Source organism: Oncorhynchus tshawytscha, linkage group LG11, assembly GCF_018296145.1.
Source record: "Oncorhynchus tshawytscha isolate Ot180627B linkage group LG11, Otsh_v2.0, whole genome shotgun sequence".
In the NCBI taxonomy this organism is placed as follows: Eukaryota; Metazoa; Chordata; class Actinopteri; order Salmoniformes; family Salmonidae; genus Oncorhynchus; species Oncorhynchus tshawytscha.
This window is the reverse complement of record NC_056439.1, coordinates 42,416,846-42,438,308: the sequence shown is the minus strand read 5'-3', so window position 1 is coordinate 42,438,308 and position 21,463 is coordinate 42,416,846. Positions and strand designations below refer to the sequence as shown.

The 21,463-nt window shown below is 45.8% G+C and overlaps 1 protein-coding gene across 1 annotated transcript in view; it reads left to right on the top strand.

The window, feature by feature from the left end:
- Positions 1 to 21,463, top strand: part of LOC112262212 (arf-GAP with SH3 domain, ANK repeat and PH domain-containing protein 2-like) — a gene marked incomplete at its 3' end in the record, with an annotated part of 79,440 nt that overhangs the window by 37,277 nt on the left and 20,700 nt on the right. Inside the window, 2 exon segments of the mRNA XM_042330148.1 lie at positions 8,937 to 9,082; positions 11,774 to 11,848. Of these exon segments, the coding sequence (XP_042186082.1) occupies positions 8,937 to 9,082; positions 11,774 to 11,848 (221 nt within the window).

Sequence of the window (21,463 nt, the reverse complement as noted above, 5' to 3'; positions counted from 1 at the left end):
CAGGAAGTGTTTAATTAAAAATTCGGACATTTTAAAACTTTTGAAATAAATAGCTACTACTTTTCAGTATTGAGAAGTCATGCCAATTCTTTGATGATTGAATTGTAATTTTACTTCCTGAATTGACTGCCTTCAATTCAAATTGAACCCAACCCCGCGCCCAATTACTGGTCTAATGGCCCACAATGGCTGAGATAAGAAATACAGTGGGGCAAAAAAGTATTTCGTCAGCGACCAATTGTAATTGTAAGGCCTGTAATTTATCATAGGTAAACTTCAACTATGACAGACAAAATGAGAAAAAATGTATTTGCAAATGATGGTGGAAAATAAGTATTTGGTCAATAACAAAAGTTTACCTCAATACTTTGTTATATACACTTTGTTGGCAATGACAGGTCAAACGTTTTCTGTAAGTCTTCACAAGGTTTTCACACACTGTTGCTGGTATTTTGGCCCATTCCTCCATGCAGATCTCCTCTAGAGCAGTGATGTTTTGGGGCTGTTGCTGGGCAACACGGACTTTCAACTCCCTCCAAAGATTTTCTATGGGGTTGAGATCTGGAGACTGGCTAGGCCACTCCAGGACCTTGAAATGCTTCTTACGAAGGCACTCCTTCGTTGCCCGGGCGGTGTGTTTGGGATCATTGTCACGCTGAAAGACCCAGCCATGTTTCATCTTCAATGCCCTTGCTGATGGAAGATTTTCACTCAAAATCTCACGATACATGGCCCCATTCATTCTTTCCTTTCCACGGATCAGTCGTCCTGGTCCCTTTGCAGAAAAACAGCCCCAAAGCATGATGTTTCCACCCCCATGCTTCACAGTAGGTATGGTGTTCTTTGGATGCAACTCAGCATTCTTTGTCCTCCAAACACGACGAGTTGAGTTTTTACCAAAAAGTTATATTTTGGTTCCATCTGACCATATGACATTCTCCCAATCTTCTTCTGGATCATCCAAATGCTCTCTAGTGGAGTTTGGAGTGTGACTGTTTGAGGTTGTGGACAGGTGTCTTTTATACTGATAACAAGTTCAAACAGGTGACATTAATACAGGTAACGAGTGGAGGGCAGAGGAGCCTCTTAAAGAAGAAGTGACAGGTCTGTGAGAGCTAGAAATCTTGCTTGTTTGTAGGTGACCAAATACTTATTTTCCACCATATTTTGCAAATAAATTCATTAAAAATCCTACAATGTAATTTTCTGGATTTTTTTTTCTCATTTTGTCTGTCATAGTTGAGGTGTACCTATGATGAAAATTACAGGCCTCTCTCATCTTTTTAAGTGGGAGAACTTGCACAATTGGTGGCTGACTAAATACTTTTTTGCCCCACTGTACATGCTTTATTAATCCCCAGTTTGATCTGGGTGGTTTATTTTCAGTTTATATTGGTCAGGCTGAGGGTGTTTGCTGTATGCACCGCTGGGCCTCTGGGTAGATCAGATCAGTTTCTCTGGCTAAACTTTGTCATGATGAGCCCATAGGAAGCCATCACACCCATGATAATGAGTACACAGCTACTGAGGACATGCACGCACATTGTACAGTTTGATGAATATACCATCAATTGTACATACTGGAAGCAAACACTCTCATAGACAGAATGAAGTCATTTGTCATTCCCCTTGCAGTCTCACTTTTTTCCATCTCCATCCATCCACACACACACACCATGCATTTTACTACTGTCCCACTGAGGTCTCCCTTAATGACAATCCGTCTCTCTCCAATGGTTTGTCCTCTGGGTAAACCTTAACAGCCTTGTCTGCGGCGGCCATATCGTTAAAAGGATGTTAAGTCCAGCAGTATTTATTCAGCCCCCATGGAGAATGGCATGTGAAACCTCCAGCAAAGTAAGCTTGTGATTAACTGTGTGTGGGACAGACACCCCCACCACCCTCTGCTGTTAGATAATCCACAGCAGGTGTCTTGGTGTGTCTGCTGCTGTTGTTGCAGTTACCGTATGTGTGTGTTGATTGTCAAAGAGCTCTCTATGGGTGAATGTGTCACTCCACCTCTCCTCACTCCTTTTCAAGACTCCCGTTAAACACTGGGCCACCATTTCCTGAGGGCCCGACTCAGACAGGAACCCAAGTCATTCCATCCATCCACAACAACAGAACACAACCCTCCATGTCGTGCTATCACTGAGACAGAAAGGGAAAGAGACGAGACAGTGTGGGAATGCACTGGAGGGTGGCATGTATTGTTCACAGTGACTCACTCTCACACACAGACACACACTGCTCACAGTATCTCACTCACTCTCTGTTCCCTGAGGTGTTTAACTCTCGGGGTTGCTTTACAGTAAATAGGGGCCGTGTGTGTTCTGTGTCAGGGTTGGGATCGTCACCGGGGCCGTGTGTGTTCTGTGTCAGGGTTGGGATCTTCACTGGGCCGTGTGTGTTCTGTGTCAGGGTTGGGGTCTTCACCGGGCCGTGTGTGTTCTGTGTCAGGGTTGGGGTCTTCACCGGGCCGTGTGTGTTCTGTGTCAGGGTTGGGGTCTTCACTGGGGCCGTGTGTGTTCTGTGTCAGGGTTGGGATCTTCACCGGGGCCGTGTGTGTTCTGTGTCAGGGTTGGGGTCTTCACCGGGCCGTGTGTGTTCTGTGTCAGGGTTGGGATCTTCACTGGGGCCGTGTGTGTTCTGTGTCAGGGTTGGGGTCTTCACTGGGCCGTGTGTGTTCTGTGTCAGGATTGGGATCGTCACCGGGGCCGTGTGTGTTCTGTGTCAGGGTTGGGGTCTTCACTGGGGCCGTGTGTGTTCTGTGTCAGGGTTGGGGTCTTCACTGGGCCGTGTGTGTTCTGTGTCAGGATTGGGGTCTTCACCGGGCCGTGTGTGTTCTGTCAGGATTGGATAGTCAAGGCACAGAGAGATGCCCTGAGCTCATGTGCCACTTCACAACAAAAGCCCTGCTAGGGCCCGCTGGTGACACACAGGCCAGGGCGACCCACAACAAAGCAGCTGTGTTTGATGTCTTAACGGTGTGCGTGTGTTTGAACATTTGTTTTTGGCAGAGTTGCTCAAGGACAGCCTAAACAGCAACCCAACAAGAATTCAACTGTAGATTCCCTTTAGGTAATTTGACTAGAGCACTGTGGTTTCGCTAAAATAAATTTAGTCTTAGGTGGAAAGGGGTTGAGAAAGAAGTCTTCTTAAGAGATAAAGGACTTCCAACTCACCTGTTAAATCCGTGCCTGAGCTCGGACGACTCCGGTTAAATCCGTGCCTGAGCTCAGACGACTCCGGTTAAATCTGTGCCTGAGCTCAGACGACTCCGGTTAAATCCATGCCTGAGCTCGGACAACTCCGGTTAAATCCATGCCTGAGCTCGGACGACTCCGGTTAAATCCATGCCTGAGCTCGGACGACTCCGGTTAAATCCGTGCCTGAGCTTAGGAATCAAAACTCAGTGTTTGGCGTTCATTTTTAGCAGTAAGGTTTTTATGATCTGCATTATTTCATCCACCTTGATCTTATTGCACCACTATAAGAGTTGCTTGTAGTTCTTCTATTTTAATATCTTCCCTGTGAACATGTTAAGTTGTGGGTGGCAGTGTGTCTGGACAGACGCGGTGCAGTAATGAGTTCCGCTGAGTCATTCTCCGGAAGTAGAACCCATCCTCACATTCCTCCTCTACTGTCTCTGTGTGTGTGTGTGTGTGTGTGTGTGTGTGTGTGTGTGTGTGTGTGTGTGTGTGTCCATCCATTTGTCACCCTGTATGAGTGGCCTCTGTCACAGGTGGTGATTGGTTGGTGGGCGGTATCTCCCTGATCTAACATGACAAGGTGGTCCCCTGACCATTGACACAGAGTGGGCTGAGAGATGGAAGGGGAATGGTGTGCTAATGGGCCACCAGACTCTGTTCACAGTAAAACACACACTCACAATCTCTAACACACACACACACTGGGGCTGTTGCTGGGCAAGTCTCCAGGGTTGTCATGGCAATGCTCCCTGCACCCAACCAGTGCCTCAAATCCCCTTCACCTCAATTAACAGCACTAAATGAAGTGTGGCTGTGAGGCTAGCTGACATCTGTCAGGCCTGCTTTATGGACTCCCCTTTCGTAGCTTGAAGTGACGGTGTTGCTGGGTTTGATTTAGGTGAATTTCCTGTTCCTATAGGATACACACTCACACACCTGGGTGGCCTTTCTCTCTTAGGTTTGACTCTTCTTTATAAAAGGTTTTATTTCTGGTTAACAATGTACCTTACTGTGATGTTTTCAAATAAAATGGTAAAAAATAAACCAAAATATCTTCTTAGTAAAGAGAGATTTCTCAAGCAATCATTTTTGCTAGGACTGTCTGAGTGGTCTCCATCCCACCAAACAGCTCTTACACATTATTTTTATGTTTTACCTTTTATTTAACTAAGCAAGTCAGTTAAGAACAAATTCTTATTTGCAATGACGGCCTACCCCATCCAAACCCTAGCCCGGACGACGCTGGGCCAATTGTGCGCCGCCCTATGGGACTCCCAATCACAGCCGGTTGTGATTACATCCTGGAATCGAACCAGGGTCTGTTTTAGTGCGCCACTCGGGAGCACTAAAAGGGCATTATCATTATTATCACAATTTCACAGTATTATTCCAACCTCATCGTGTGGAAATAGATATAAAACACAGGAAATCACATTTTTGACTGCGCTGGGACTTTGAATAAAATACCACACCTGTATGTATTAGCTTTAGCCTTAGTTTTAGAATCAACCTACTTTTAACTGCCAGTTTTGTCTTTTAGCAGCTCTTAATCATAGCAATCAGGACATGTAGCCTGCAACACTCCCACAGTCTAATGAATGGTAATGTTCATGAGTAATTCCTCTTTAACCTCTTTGTACGAGAGAGTTTGTGTTACTGTCTGCACAGTGTAACCACAGTTCCCTGGTCATCCCCTCCCCCTGCCACATGGCCACAGCTCTGGAGGCATTCCAGTGTGACAACACTTCTCTAACTCTCTCTCTCTTCCTGTCCCATTGTGTTCTTCAATCCCAAAGACAATTTCAGAGAGCAGGGGAAACATTGGAGAATAGAGATGGGGGGGGGATAGGAATAATCGGTTGACCTCTACCACACACTGCTCTGTGCACTAACCAAGGCCGCTATTTATTATTCTAAATCAATGTTATTGGTCACATGTTTCGTAAGCAACAGGTGTAAAGGAAGAGGGAAATTCTTACTGACGGTCACTTCCCAACAAAGCAGAGAGAAAGAAAATGGTGAAATAATAACACTTAATAATAAATATACAGTGAGTAATGATAACTTGGCTGTATAGCTGCTCATCGAACATCTCATTCCAAAATCATGGGCATTAATATGGAGTTTGTCCTCCCCCTTTGCTGCTATAACAGCTTCCATTCTTCTGGGAAGGCTTTCCTCTACTTGATGGAATACTGCTGTGGGGACTTGGCTGTGTGCTTAATTTTATACACCTGTTAGCAACGGGTGTGGCTGAAATAGCCAAATCCACTCATTTGAAAGGGTGTCCTCATATATACTTACACTGAGTGTACAAAACATTTAGGAACACCTTCCTAATATTGCATTTCACCCCCTTTTGGACTTAGAACAGCCTTAATTCCTCAGGGCATGAACTAAAATGTGTCGAAAGCGTTCCACAGGGATGCTGGCCCATGTTGACTTAAATGCTTCCCACAGATGTGTCAAGATGGCTGGACGTCTTTCGGGTGGCGAACCAGTCTTGATACACACGGGAAACTGTTGAGCATGGAACCCAGCAGCATTGCAGTTCTTGACACACTCAAACCAGAGTGCCTGACATCTACTTTCCATACCCTGTTTAAAGGCACTTAAATATATTATATTGCCCATTCACCTTCTGAATGGCACATTCAAACACTCCATGTCTCAAGGCTTAAAAATCCTTATTTAATTTAGTCTCTTCCACTTCATCTACACTGATTGAAGAAGATTTAACAGGTGACATCAATAAGGGATCATAGCTTTCACCTGGTCAGTCTATGACATGGAAAGAGCACGTGTTCTTAATGTTGTGTAGAGTCAGTGTAGAACTAGGAATAAAGTGACTAGGCAACAGGATAGATAATAAACAGTAGCAGCAGTGTTTGTGAAGAGTCAAAAAAGTTAGTAGAAAAGGGTCAGTGCAGATAGTCCAGGTAGCTATATGGTTGACTTTTTAACAGTATTATGGCTTGGGGGCCTCCTGAGTGGCGCAGTGGTCTAAGACACTGTATCACAGTGCTAGCTGTGCCACTAGAGATCCTGGGTTGGAGTCCAGGATCTGTCACAGCCAGCCGTGTCCGGGAGATTCTTGGGGCGGCGCACAATTGGCCCAGCGTCGCCCGGGTTAGGGGAGCGTTTGACCGGCAGGGATGTCTTTGTCTCATCGCGCACTAGAGACTCCTGTGCCGGGCGCAGAGCACGCTGACATGGTCACCAGGTATACGGTGTTTCCGCCGACACATTGGTGCGGCTGGCTTCCGGGTTAAGTGGGCATTGTGTAAAGAAGCAGTGTGGCTTGGTTGGGTTGTGTTTCGGAGGACCCACTGCTCTCGACCTTCGCCTCTCCCGAGTCCGTACGGGAGTTGCAGCGATGAGACAAGACTGTAACTACCAATTGAATAGTACGAAATTGGGGAGAAAAATGCAATCATTTTTGATCGTGTGTAGAGTGTGTGTGCTAGCGTGTGTGCATGTGTCTGTACCTCTGTGTGTGCGTGTGTGCGTGTGTGTGTGTGTGTGTGTGTGTCGGTGCCTGTGTGTGTGTCGGTGCCTGTGTGTGTGTCGGTACCTGTGTGTGTGTCTGTACTTGTGTGTGTGTGTGTGTGTCTGTACCTTGTGTGTGTGTGTGTGTGTGTGTGTGTGTGTGTGTGTGTGTGTGTGTGTGTGTGTGTCTCTTCCCAGTCCCTGCTGTTCTATAAGCTGTATTTCTATCTGTTTCTGAATCTGATTCTACAGGCCCCTACTCCACTACCACATATCTACAACACAATCCATGTGTACGTGTGTGTATAGTGCGTATGTTATCACGTGTGTATATGCATCAAATGACATTTTATTTGTCACATGTGCGGAATACAACAGGTGTAGACTTTACAGTGAAATGCTTCAGGGTCCTGTTGGTTCCAGACTTGCTGCATTGGTATCGCTTGCTGTGTGGTAGTAGAAAGAACAGTGTATGACCTTGGTGGCTGCGATTTTTATTTATTTATTTTCTTCAATTTTACCCCTTTTTCTCCCCAATTTCGTGGTATCCAATTGTTTAGTAGCTACTATCTTGTCTCATCGCTACAACTCCTGTATGGGCTCGGGAGAGACGAAGGTTGAAAGTCATGCGTCCTCCGATACACAACCCAACCAAGCTGCACTGCTTCTTAACACAGCGCGCATCCAACCCGGAAGCCAGCCACACCAATGTGTTGGAGGAAACACCGTGCACCTGGCAACCTTGGTTAGCGCGCACTGTGCCCGGCCCATCACAGGAGTCGCTGGTGCGCGATGAGACAAGGATATCCCTACCGGCCAAGCCCTCCCTAACCCGGACGACGCTAGGCCAATTGTGCGTCGCTCCACGGACCTCCTGGTTGCGTCCGGTTACGACACAGCCTGGGCGCGAACCCAGGGTCTCTGGTGGCACAGCTGGCACTGCAGTACAGCGCCCTTAACCACTGCACCACCCGGGAGACCTTGGCTGCAATTTTTGACACGTTTTAGGGCCTTCCTCTAACACCGCCTGGTATAGAGGTCCTGGATGGCAGCTAGATTGGCCCCAGTGATGTACTGGGCAGCTTGGATGCCAAGCAGTTGCCATACCAAGCAGTGATGCAGCCATTCAAGATGCTCTCAATAGTGCAGCTGTACAACTTTTGACGATCTGAGGGCCCATGCCAAATATACCATCTCCTGAGGCGGAATCTTTTCAGCCTCTTGAGGAGGAAGAGGCATTGTCGTGCCCTCTTCACGACTGAGTTGGTGTTTTTGGACCTTGATATATCCTTAGTGATGTGGACACAGAGGAACTTGAAGCTCTCAACCCATTTCACTACAGCCCGTCTATGTAAATGAGGCGTGCTCGGCTCTCCGTTTCCTGTAGTCCACGATCAGCGCCTTTATCTTGCTGACGTTGAAGTTGTTGATGTTGTTGTTCTGGCACCACACTGCCAGGTCTCATTATCGGTGATCAGGCCTACCACTGTCTTATCTTCAGCAACTTAATGATGGTGTGGGGGTCGAGCAGGCCACGCAGTCGTGAGTGAAAAGGGAGTACAGGAGGGGACTAAGCACACACCCCTGAGGGACCCCCGTGTTGAGGGTCAGCGTGGCTGATGTGTTGCCTACCCTTCCCACCTCAGAGTGGCCTGTCTGGATGTCCAGGATCCAGTTGCAGAGGGAGGTGTTCAGTCCCAGGATCCTCAGCTTAGTGATGAACTTTGAGGGCACTATGGTGTTGAACGCTGAGCTGTGGTCAATGAATAGCATTCTCACGTAGGTGTTCCTTTTGTCCATGTGGGAAAGGTCAGTTTCGAGTGCAATAAAGATTGCGTGATCTGTTGGGGCGGTATGCGAATTGGAGTGGGATTGATTTTTGCCATGTAAAGATAAGAAAGTTTGTGTCTTCTTCTGCTGAGAACACTGTGTAAGTACATACCTGAATAACATGCTGGCAGAGTGATTGTTAAATGGCACACTGGAATGGTGCTGCCACTCTGCATAGTGTGTTAGAGAGTTATACACTTGTTTGTTCGACTACTCACACTCACTCTGAGCTGTCTCCCCAGTGCCTTTTAAAGTTTATGGCTGAATTAACTACAGGAGAGGGAGAGGGAGTCCTTGTCTGTACACTTTACCTTTCCATTAATTTCTTCTTTCCATTTTCCTTAGTCCCCTCTATCACCTTGTCCTCCGTAGTCATAATTTGTTTTTTTGTCTCCTGTGTGTCAGCCCATGTGGAGAATGAGGAGCAGTACACCCAGGCCCTCGAGAAGTTTGGGGAGAACTGTGTCTACAGGGACGACCCCGACCTGGGCTCTGCCTTCCTGAAGTTCTCTGTCTTCACCAAGGAGCTCACCGCCCTCTTCAAAAACCTGGTGAGAATGAAGACTGAAATGTTGTTGTTATGCACCTTAAAATCTAATTTTATTTCTCACATGCGCCAAATACAACCTTACAGGGAAATGCTTACCTTCAAACTAAGTATTTGTTCTGATTGATGAAAAGACTACTATCTTGAGGAATTTGGGATTAAATAATTGTAAGTTTCTTCCTAGGTTCTGGCCTTTCTAGGGAGTTTTTCCTAGCCACCATGCTTCTACACCTGCATTGCTTGCTGTTTGGGGCTTTAGGCTGGATTTCTTTACATCACTTTGTGACATCAGCTATGTAAGAAGGGCTTTATAAATATATTTGATTGTGGAGGTAGCCGGGAATCAAAGCCAGGAGATTAGCCATTCCATCCTGACTCCAACATGGCAATCTATTTCCATACCTGGCAAGCCATGTGGTCAGTTCTTGAGACAACACAGATTAAATCAACAGTGAATTAGCTCTGTGTAATTTGACGTTGTTCCTGTTGTGAGGCAAAATCCTCTAGAATGGCTGTCAGGTGTTTCTAATAAAGCTTTAGGGTTGTTTGAATTTGTTTTGGAGTCAAAGCAGGATCTGAGTAAATTGGATCCAGCAGATATTTGGTCTCCAAGTAGCACTTTGGAAGCTGCGATATAAAACTGATCTATCCCATTCCAGATTACATTCTGACCCCAGGGGATAAACATTTAGAGCAGGATGATCGTCTTTAATGCCATCATGTAGGAATTCCACAGACGAACATACGCAGTGTTTCCCCTATATTAATTTCGTTGCGGTGGCCTGCCACTGCTAAATTGTTCCCACCGCTGCTAAAAATATGTCATATATATATATATATATATATACACTACCGTTCAAAAGTTTGGTGTCACATAGAAATGTAATTGTTTTTGAAAGAAAAGCACTTTTTTTTTGTCCGTTAAAATAACATAAAATTGATCAGAGATACAGTGTAGACATTGTTAATGTTGTAAATGACTATTGTAGCTAGAAATGGCAGATTTTTTATGGGAATATCTACATAGGCGTACAGAGGCCCATTATCAGCAGCCATCATTCCTGTGTTCCAATGGCACGTTGTGTTAGCTAATCCAAGTTTATAATTTTAAAAGGCTAATTGATCATTAGAAAACCCTTTTGCAAAACTGTTGTCCTGATTAAAGAAGAAATTAAACTGACCTTCCTTAGACTAGTCAAAATGGCCAGCAACAAAGAACTTTCTTCTGAAACTCGTCAGTCTATACTTGTTCTGAGAAATGAAGGCTATTCCATGCAAAAAACTGAACATCTCGTACAACGCTGTGTACTACTCCATTCACAGAACAACGCAAACTGGCTATTTAATGAAGCTGCCAGTTGAGGACTTGTGAGGCGTCTGTTTCTCAAACTAGACACTAATGTACTTGTCCTCTTGCTCAGTTGTGCACCGGGTCCTCCCACTCCTCTTTCTATTCTGGTTAGGGCCAGTTTGCTCCGTTCTGTGAAGGGAGTTGATTGAGAAATGTGTCTGTTATTTGAACTCTGTGAAACATTTATTTGTTGCAATTTCTGAGATGCAGTTAACTCTAATGATCTTATCCTCTGCAGCAGAGGTCTCTGGGTCTTCCTTTCCTATGGCAGTCCTCATGAGAGCCAGTTTCATCATAGTGCTTGATGGTTTTTGTGACTGCACTTGAAGAAACATTTAAAGTTATTGAAATTTTCCGCATTAACTGACCTTAGTGTCTTAAAGTAATGATGGACTATTTCTCTTTGCTTATTTGAGCTGTTCTTGCCATAATATGGACTTGGTCTTTTACCAAATAAGGCTATCTTCTGTATACCACCCCTACCTTGTCAGAACCCAACTGATTGGCTGAAATGCATTAAGAAGGAAAGAAGTTCAAAATGTACTTTTAACAAACTTTTAACAAATCTATTTCCTAGCCACTGTGCTTCTACACCTGCATTGCTTGCTGTTTGGGATTTTTGGCTGGGTTTCTGTACAGCACTTTGAGATATCAGCTGATGTAAGAAGGGCTATATAAATACATTTGATTTAGGTGACTGAGTATGTAAAGCTGTCAAGGCAAAGGGTGGCTACTTTGAAGAATCTCAAATATAAAATATATTTTGATTTGTTTAAAACGTTTTTGGTTACTACATGATTCCATATGTGTTATTTCATAGTTTTGATGTCCTCACAATTATTCTACAATGTAGAAAATAGTAAAAATAAAGAAAAACCCTTGAATGAGTAGGTGTGTCCAAACCATTGACTGATACTCTATGTATGTGTGTGTATATATATATATAAATAGATAGATCTACACATTTCTGCTGAGATGGGCTTTTAAATGGATAGTGGTTGTCTCAATGACTGGAAGCCTATGGGAACAGCTGGCATGTAATTGAGCTAATACTAGTAGCAGTGCACCCCCCACCACACCCTTGCCAAAACACTGCATATCCCTTTAATTCCACAGTAGATGTCACTTTAGAGGAAATTCAACACACAGTTGCTCCGTATACAGAAGTAATGTCTTTACAAAAGGACATTGAGAACAGACCGACACACACATACACAAACAGAACACACAACCAGCTAAGGTGAGGACATTTAAACAGCATGCAACATCTCTGGTTAACTCCATTCACCCATGCTTGTGTTAAACCCTCTCTGACCTAAGCTTCTCTCCACTGTGTCCATTCAGTTCCAGAACATGAACAACATCATCACCTTCCCTCTGGACAGCCTGCTGAAAGGAGACCTGAAAGGAGTCAAAGGGGTGAGGAACACTATCCTCCATGTCTCTATGTTGGACACTGACACTATCCCCCATGTCTCTATGTTGGACACTGACACTATCCTCCATGTCTCTATGTTGGACACTGACACTATCCTCCATGTCTCTATGTTGGACACTCACACTATCCTCCATGTCTTTATGTTGGACACTGACACTATCCTCCATGTCTCTATGTTGGACACTGACACTATCCTCCATGTCTCTATGTTGGACACTCACACTATCCCCCATGTCTCTATGTTGGACACTGACACTATCCTCCATGTCTCTATGTTGGACACTGACACTATCCTCCCCATGTCTCTATGTTGGACACTCACACCATCCTCCATGCCTTTCTGTTGGACACTGACACTATCCCCCATGTCTCTATGTTGGACACTCACACCATCCTCCATGCCTTTCTGTTGGACACTGACACTATCCCCCATGTCTCTATGTTGGACACTCACACCATCCTCCATGCCTTTCTGTTGGACACTGACACTATCCCCCATGTCTCTATGTTGGACACTCACACTATCCTCCATGCCTTTCTGTTGGACACTGACACTATCCCCCATGTCTCTATGTTGGACACTCACACCATCCTCCATGCCTTTCTGTTGGACACTGACACTATCCTCCATGTCTTTATGTTGGACACTCACACTATCCTCCATGCCTTTCTGTTGGACACTGACACTATCCCCCATGTCTCTATGTTGGACACTCACACTATCCTCCATGTCTTTCTGTTGGACTGTGTGGTGTTTGTTATTAGACCTCTATAGGGATTTGTATGAAGGTAAAGGTTCTCCTATTACCCTGCTCTACTGTGGTAACTCACGCTTCTGTGTGTGTGATGGTAATTACTAGGTACTAGCAATGTTTTGTACCTGGTAGAGAACAGAGAAGCTGTATGAGATGAGTGTTTTCCTGCTGGTACAGTGTTACCCCAGACCCCATGATTTCCTGTGTGTGTGTGTGTTGGGGGTGGAAACTATAAACAGCATACCACTCTTGCACTAGCCAACACATTAACTACACTCCATCACACATGTCAAGTCTGGGACCAGCACACTCATTCTACTAGCTCCAGGACAAACCAGTTAGCCAGCCAGCGTGTGATGAGGCAGACCGCATACTGCAGGAATGCAGTCAGAATCCTCAAATCAAATCAAATCAAATCAAATTTTATTTGTCACATACACATGGTTAGCAGATGTTAATGCGAGTGTAGCGAAATGCTTGTCTATATCCTGTCTATATCCATGGGAGGCCAGCCCCAGACAGCCCAGCCCAGACACCCCTCCAGTCCTCCAGTCTACCAGGCCCAGCCCAGACACCCCTCCAGTCTACCAGGCCCAGCCCAGACACACCTCCAGTGTACCAGGCCCAGCCCAGACACACCTCCAGTGTACCAGGCCCAGCCCAGCCCAGACACCCCTCCAGTCTACCAGGCCCAGCCCAGACACCCCTCCAGTCTACCAGGCCCAGCCCAGACACCCCTCCAGTCTACCAGGCCCAGCCCAGACACCCCTCCAGTCTACCAGGCCCAGCCCAGACACTCCTCCAGTCTACCAGGCCCAGCCCAGACACTCCTCCAGTCTACCAGGCCCAGACACGCCTCCAGTCTACCAGGCCCAGCCCAGCCCAGACACGCCTCCAGTCTACCAGGCCCAGCCCAGCCCAGACACTCCTCCAGTCGACCAGGCCCAGCCCAGCCCAGACACCCCTCCAGTCTACCAGGTCCAGCCCAGCCCAGACACCCTCCAGTCTACCAGGCCCAGCCCAGCCCAGACACTCCTCCAGTCTACCAGGCCCAGCCCAGCCCAGACACCCCTCCAGTCTACCAGGCCCAGCCCAGCCCAGACACCCCTCCAGTCTACCAGGCCCAGCCCAGCCCAGACACCCCTCCAGTCTACCAGGCCCAGCCCAGCCCAGACACCCCTCCAGTCTACCAGGCCCAGCCCAGCCCAGACACCCCTCCAGTCTACCAGGCCCAGCCCAGCCCAGACACCCCTCCAGTCTACCAGGGCCCAGCCCAGACACGCCTCCAGTCTACCAGGCCCAGCCCAGACACGCCTCCAGTCTACCAGGCCCAGCCCAGACACTCCTCCAGTCTACCAGGCCCAGCCCAGCCCAGACACCCTCCAGACTACCAGGCCCAGACCCAGCTCCAGTCACCAGGCCCAGCCCAGCCCAGACACCCCTCCAGTCTACCAGGCCCAGCCCAGCCCAGACACCCTCCAGTCTACCAGGCCCAGCCCAGCCCAGACTCACCTCCAGTCTACCAGGTCCAGGTCCAGCCCAGCCCAGACACCCCTCCAGTCTACCAGGCCCAGCCCAGACACTCCAGTCTACCAGGCCCAGCCCAGCCCAGACACTCCAGTCTACCAGGCCCAGCCCAGCCCAGACACCCCTCCAGTCTACCAGTCCCAGCCCAGACACCCCCCAGCCCAGGCCCAGCCCAGCCCAGACATCCCTCAGTCTACCAGGCCCAGCCCAGCCCAGCCCAGACACCCCTCTAGTCTACCAGGCCCAGCCCAGCCCAGACACCCCTCTAGTCTACCAGGCCCAGCCCAGCCCAGCCCAGACACCCCTCCAGTCTACCAGGCCCAGCCCAGACACCCCTCCAGTCTGCCAGGCCTCTAATCCCATCAGCACTCATTACTTTCTGCTCTGACCTCTGCACCACAACCATGTGGGTCACAAGTGCCACTGTCTGATGTGTACTAGCACTAATGAGGCTGTTCCCTCTATCTTTCTCTCTTTTTGTCTGTCTGTCTCTCTCTTTCATTCGCTCTCGCTCTCCTAAGAAAGACTACTAGCTAGTCACTAGCTAGCTACAGTACTCCCTAGTTACCCCATGGCTTCTCATCACTCATACATTCTCCAAGGACTCTTGCTTTCTTGGAGGACACTCTTGTTTCTGTCTCTTGCCCTCTCCCTCTGTCTTTCTCTCTCTCCGTTGTAACTTTGGCATCGACAGGCTACATCAGACTTGTGTACAGAGCCTCTCTTGTCTGCCGAGAGTGAAGCCATAGGCCTCTGAACTGTGAACACTGACAGAGAGGGAGAATGGTGCAGATCTGGGGACTGGGGACTCTCCTTACACTCTTGACATGGTGACTGGGGACTCTCCTTACACTCTTGACATGGTGACTGGGGACTCTCCTTAACTCTTGACATGGTGACTGGGGACTCTCCTTACACTCTTGACATGGTGACTGGGGACTCTCCTTACACTCTTGACATGGTGACTGGGGACTCTCCTTACACTCTTGACATGGTGACTGGGGACTCTCCTTACACTCTTGACATGGGGCTAATGAGGTGCTAGTCATGGTGCTCTGCTCTGACTCATTTATCCTGTCTATCCATTACCACTGAGGGAGGGAGGGGAGAGCGAGAGAAAGTATGTTTGTGTGAGTGAGAGACAAAGTGACGAATTGAAGACTTTCCATCCCAGCTTGCAATGCGTACCGTTCGCTATCCCCCCTCACTTCCTCATCATTATTCCTCTTTTCCTCTCCCAGGGGAAGTACCTGTGGAGAGCAGGAGGAAGGTGTCTAGACCAGCCTGAGTAGTGTTGGGTAGGGAGTGAGAGAGAGAGACCCTCCATCCCAGACACACCGCTCTAGCCTAATTAGGGTTTCATCTAGTCTGACTCAAACATAAAACAGACTCTCCTGTCCTTCCTGCTCCCATAATCATATTGCTATATTTCCCAAATCACCTGGATATCATCAAGAGGAGACCACGTCAGATTCAATAGTCTTATGTTCATTGTGAGTATGTCACAGACATGGATACTGTTCAGTAAATGCATTGTGTAAGTATGGCTGGGGGTTGAGTTAAAGCACTTTGTAGAGACGGTTAAAGCACTTTGTAGAGTCGACAACGTTAGCTTGACATTGGCTCGTATATTTTCAGTGACTGCGGTCTGGGATGGTACTTAGCCGTTCCCATGGGAGACTGACAGTAATTGAGCTGAGATTACAGGGCTTTCACACCATAACCATTTAGTTCAAAACTAATTTGAGGCTGTTTTACGCTCCACTCATCTCTTCTTCCTGCTGTTCCCACCTCAACAGGGAAAGGATGTTGAGGATTTGACATGCTGCTCTGTGGAGTTATGAGGTTAGGACCCCTGCGTTTTCAGTTTCCTTTCACTTTGGAATTTTGATGTTACTTCCGTATGGACGGTGAATGACTCATACACTCCTGACCTGCGGCACTGTGAACTCAGTGTGTGTGTTTGCGTATATGCATTCATGTGTGTATGCGTGCATGCCTACCTGCCTGCGTGCGTGTGTGTAGGCCTATGTGCCTGCATGCATATGTGTGGGTGTGTGTTCAAGGTTACAGTGTTTCTGGCTACACTAGCCTGGGTCCAGTCTGCTTCTACTGAGTCAAAGACAGCCCTAGAAAGCTTAAAGTAAGCCAAGATTCATATTGGTTAAGTACTTCAGTTGGAACGTCATACACTGTATGTGAAGTTCTACTGAAATCTCCTTAGTCCAAACTGGAATAGGACACAACTAACGATGACACAGCATACACTCGCTGTCTGTCTGTGGCAAAGTGCTGGCTAATGCCCTCTTACTTGGTGGAAAGGTTATTGTTGCTGACTGGGGCCAACAGCTCCACCTAACCCACCTTCCAACTCCAAACACTGAACATAAACAGACTGGTGGAAAGAGCTGAGGCCACCAAACACCAGAGCCATGGGGATTTACAGACTGGACTGGACACTGGGATGACGTCATCCCCGACTGATGTGAGCCCAGATGATCCCCCTCCCATAGTGGGCCAGTGAATTGTGAAACCCACCCGCCCACACGGAATGATCACTGAGCCTTTTAGCTCCTAGCACCTCTGCCAAAGGAATGATCTCACCTTTATTCCTCACCAAGAACAGATTAGGGAGTGGTAGTATCATAAATCATGGGTTTTTAACAGGTGCTCTTGACCACAGCAAGAACAGGTTGAAGTTGAAATCTGTCATTTTTATGTTTAGGTTTGAGGTCTTGAAAAGGCCCTTACAGGTCACATTCCAATTCACTGGACAGGCATGTAGGCCTACCACTACTGCACCTCCTCAACAGTGGAGACATTCCATTCTGAAGCACTGGAAAGTACACTTAACATTTGAAGCCTTAGAGGCCACCGGTGGCTATTGACCATGTTCACTAAGACAAGGACAGTAGTGTAGAAGTCTAGAATAAAATTAAACCAGGTGGTACCATTTGGGATGCATCCTAGAACTGTAAAAATGAGATTCAGGCAATATGTTTAATATGACAGCAAAATAGCTCCAGATTGATTGTAATAATGCGGTAGTACATTTATTGTAACAAAGCTTTAAAAAGATGATCTTTTGTTCCAGGATGCGTCACATTTTATACCACCACCTTTTTTCATTCCAGTTAATGACATTATAAAAATGCCTTTATGGCATGCACTGAAATAATGATTTGATTTGAAAAATACTGTTACATTTTAAGGCTTCAGCAGAAAGGAGCAATACCATTTAGAAAATCATGATACTGTAGCAACCAGTGCTCTCTGAAGTTAGTGATCAGGATGCAGTCAGAAAATCATGATACTGTAGCAACCAGTGCTCTCTGAAGTTAGTGATCAGGATGCAGTCAGAAAATCATGATACTGTAGCAACCAGTGCTCTCTGAAGTTAGTGATCAGGATGCAGTCAGAAAATCATGATACTGTAGCAACCAGTGCTCTCTGAAGTTAGTGATCAGGATGCAGTCAGAAAATCATGATACTGTAGCAACCAGTGCTCTCTGAAGTTAGTGATCAGGATGCAGTCAGAAAATCATGATACTGTAGCAACCAGTGCTCTCTGAAGTTAGTGATCAGGATGCAGTCAGAAAATCATGATACTGTAGCAACCAGTGCTCTCTGAAGTTAGTGATCAGGATGCAGTCAGAAAATCCACAATAAAGAAACAAATTAGCAGTACAATCAGTTAATCCATCTCATCATGTTTAACAGTATTTTCATCGGCCTCAGAAGCAGCAATTACGGCCACCGCTGCAGTGTATGGAGAGAAAATTACACAGGCAATTTCACCCGTTAATGTCTGTTTTTGTTTGTCCCTAATCACTGTTTATTCATTGGTGCAGGCTGGAAAAGGGTTGCAGAATCTAGCATTTGATCGAACAGCTGTTGAACGCTACCGTATTACGATGGGAAATCTGTTTAGCTGTTCAGTGGTGCAGCCACTGAAACAGTGTTGAGTTTATTGGTCGCGTACACCGTTTTGCAGGTGTTATCACAGGTGCAGCAAAATGCTTATGATTCTAGCTCCCACAGTGCAGCAATGTCTAACGATACAATAACAATACACACACAATCCCAAAATTAAAAAAAGAAAATGGAATGAAGACATGTCAGTCTGAAATATACTGAACAAAAATATAAACGTAACATGTAAAGTGTTGGTCCCATGTTTCATGAGCTGAAATAAAAGATCCCAGAAATGTTCCATACGCACAAAAAGCTTAATTTTCTCAAATGTTGTGCACAAATTTGTTTACATCCATGTTAGTGAGCATTTCACTATTTTCCAAGATAGTCCATCCACCCGACAGGTGTGGCATATCAAGAAGCTGATTAAACAGAATGATCATCACACAGGTGCACCTTGTGCTGGGGGACAATAAAAGGCCACTCTAAAAAGTGCAGTTTTAATCCAACACTATTCCACAGATGTCTCAAGTTTTGAGGGAGTGTGCAATTGACATGCTGACTGCAGGAATGTCCACCACAGCTGTTACCAAATAATTGTATGTTAATTTCTCTACCATAAGTTGCCTCCAACGTTGTTTTAGAGAATGTGGCAGTACATCCAACCTGCCTCACAACCGCAGACCACGTGTAACCACGCCAGCCTAGGACCACGGATATGGATCCACGGATATCCACGGATATGGATGTTGACTTGTTGAAATCCATCAATGAAAGGCTTGCCAAACTTGATGTCTTGAATATACTACGAGAGGACAACAATGCATTATGTGCCAGTCTAAAATTCAGCCAACGTCAGATTGATGATCTAAGGAAAGAGAACACGGCGCTGAAAGGTATTGTAGACTCTATTCATAGCAAGGTGGAGGTGGTGCAAAGGGAGAACAAACAACTTAAAGAACCTTGCTTGATGTACAGTGTCCATCAATGCGGGATAATCATCTTTTCAGGGATACCGGAGAATGACAACAGCAGAGGCTGTAAGGACACTGTCTGAGACTTTATGTCGTGCCCACAGATGTTGTGCGTAATGTCCCTTTCTCCAGAGTCCATAGAATGGGTAAGGCCTCTGGGAATAGGCCACGGGCTGTTATTGCATGTTTTGAACATTTTAAGCAAAAGGAAATGGCGAAGAGCAGGGGCAGAGAACTCAGAAACACTGATTTTGGAATGAATGATCACTTCCCCATGGAGCTCAATGAAAGGAGAAATAAACAGTATCCCATCATGAAAGAATAGTGTTGTCTGAACCAACGAGTCCTTGGTGATGGATAAACTTCACATGAACAGGGACTCTTGTAGCATAGATTTGTTTGATAAAATATATTTTTTTTATATTCAAATGTAGGAACTGGGTTCTACAGCTTGAACCGCAGCTGTCTCCACACCCTCCCCGCCTGGCCATCTAGATGTGTGAAAGTTAGTGTATAAGCTAGTGATCCACAATCATGTATGACATTCCTGGGAGTGTGTAAATTTAAATGTATTATCATACCATACCATATTGTATTACCATTCTCTATAGTTATGTACTTGAAAATGTATCACTTGACCAATTCGGCACATTTGGGCAGACTTGATGCAAAATACGGTGCAGTATTGCAATGCTTCACTGCATCAATCTGAAACTTTGCACACACACTGCTAAATCTAAAATGTGCCTAAACTGCAATATTATGGCCTTTCTCTTGCATTTCAAAGATGATGGAACAAAACAAAAAAATTGAACACTTTTTTTTTTCAATGATCTTTTACCAGATCCTATGTGTTATATTCTCCTTCATTAATTTCACATTTCTACAAACTTCAAATTGTTTCCTTTCAAATGGTACCAAGAATATGCATATCCTTGCTTCAGGGCCTGAGCTACAGGCAGTTACATTTGGGTCATTTTAGGAGAAAACTAAAAAAGAGTCGGGACTCTAGAGTAACTCCCTGGCTATTTTAATCCCATGTTCAAATCTGAGTTTGTGTGTTGTAGTGTGTCATGACAACTTCAACTACAGTATAACAAAAACATGCTCTATCAATCTTCACTTGACAAGGAAAGGGCTGCGTATAGCCTTCCTAACAAAATACATGAGTTTTTTTTAACTTGGTCAACGTAAATAATATTCATATTTTTGCTTTGACCGAAACCCATTTGGATGCATCTGTTAATGATGGGCAAATGAACATTAATGGATATAGTCTACTTGGAAGGGACAGGAATAGGAATGGTGGGAGTGTAGCACTGTACATTCAGAATCATATACCCTTTAAGAGGAGGGATGACAATATATGTCAAATAGAGGCAATATGGGCTCAAGTACATCTGCTTCACCAGGCACCCATATTGGTAGGATGTGTGTTTCGACCTCCTAGCTCTAAGGTGTCCTATCTGGATTACTTATGCACTGGGTTTGAGCAGGCCACAGATCGTAACAGAGATGCAATTATCTTGGGTGATTTTAATATAAATTGGAAGGATCATAATAGTTCAAATATAACTAAATTAATGATATATGCTGAGAGCTGTGGTTTGAAACAATTGGTTAATGATACTACTAAGTTAGGTCACCGTTCAGACGCGTGCATTGATCTGATCTTCTGTAATATACCATTGCAATGCTTAAAAGCCAGATCAATGCCAGTGGGCTGGACAGACCATAATATTGTAACCATAGCCATGAACACCAAGGTACCAAAGAAACCTCCAAGGATTGTTAAGAGAAATGTTAAAACATTTAATCATGAGTAGGACTGTTGCGGTGACCGTATTACTGGCACACGGGCGGTCACAAGTCATGAAGGCAGTCAAATTCCACCTGACTGTTTAGTAACGGTATTTAGGCTTCTCCAAGCTCTGATGCTGCTGATGGTCATTAGTAGCCTACCAAACTTGCTAACTGCCTGGTACTCAGCACTCTATTGTCCCTCTAATCCCTCTGACATAAATTAAAATCAAATTGAATCAAACACTTCATGAGCTCATTTGTGGTCACTTTTGTTAATGGTATTTTCCCCACATTGCTGTGCTTATAATGTGAAGAAAAAGTAAATGTGGACAGGTCTTCCAAAGCTTTAATATGGATAATACAGACATCGCAGGAGTGGCTTCAGGACAAGTCTCTCAGTGGCCTCGAGTGGCCCAGTCAGAGCCTGGACTTGAACCCGATTGAACATCTCTGGAGAGACCTGGAAATAGCTGTGCAGCGACACTACCCATCCAACCTGACAGAGCTTGAGAGGATCTGCACAGAAGAATGGGAGAAACTCCCCAAATTCAGGTGTGCCAAACCTGTATCGTCATACCCAAGAAGACTCAAGGCTGTAATCGCTGCCAAAGGTGCTTCAACA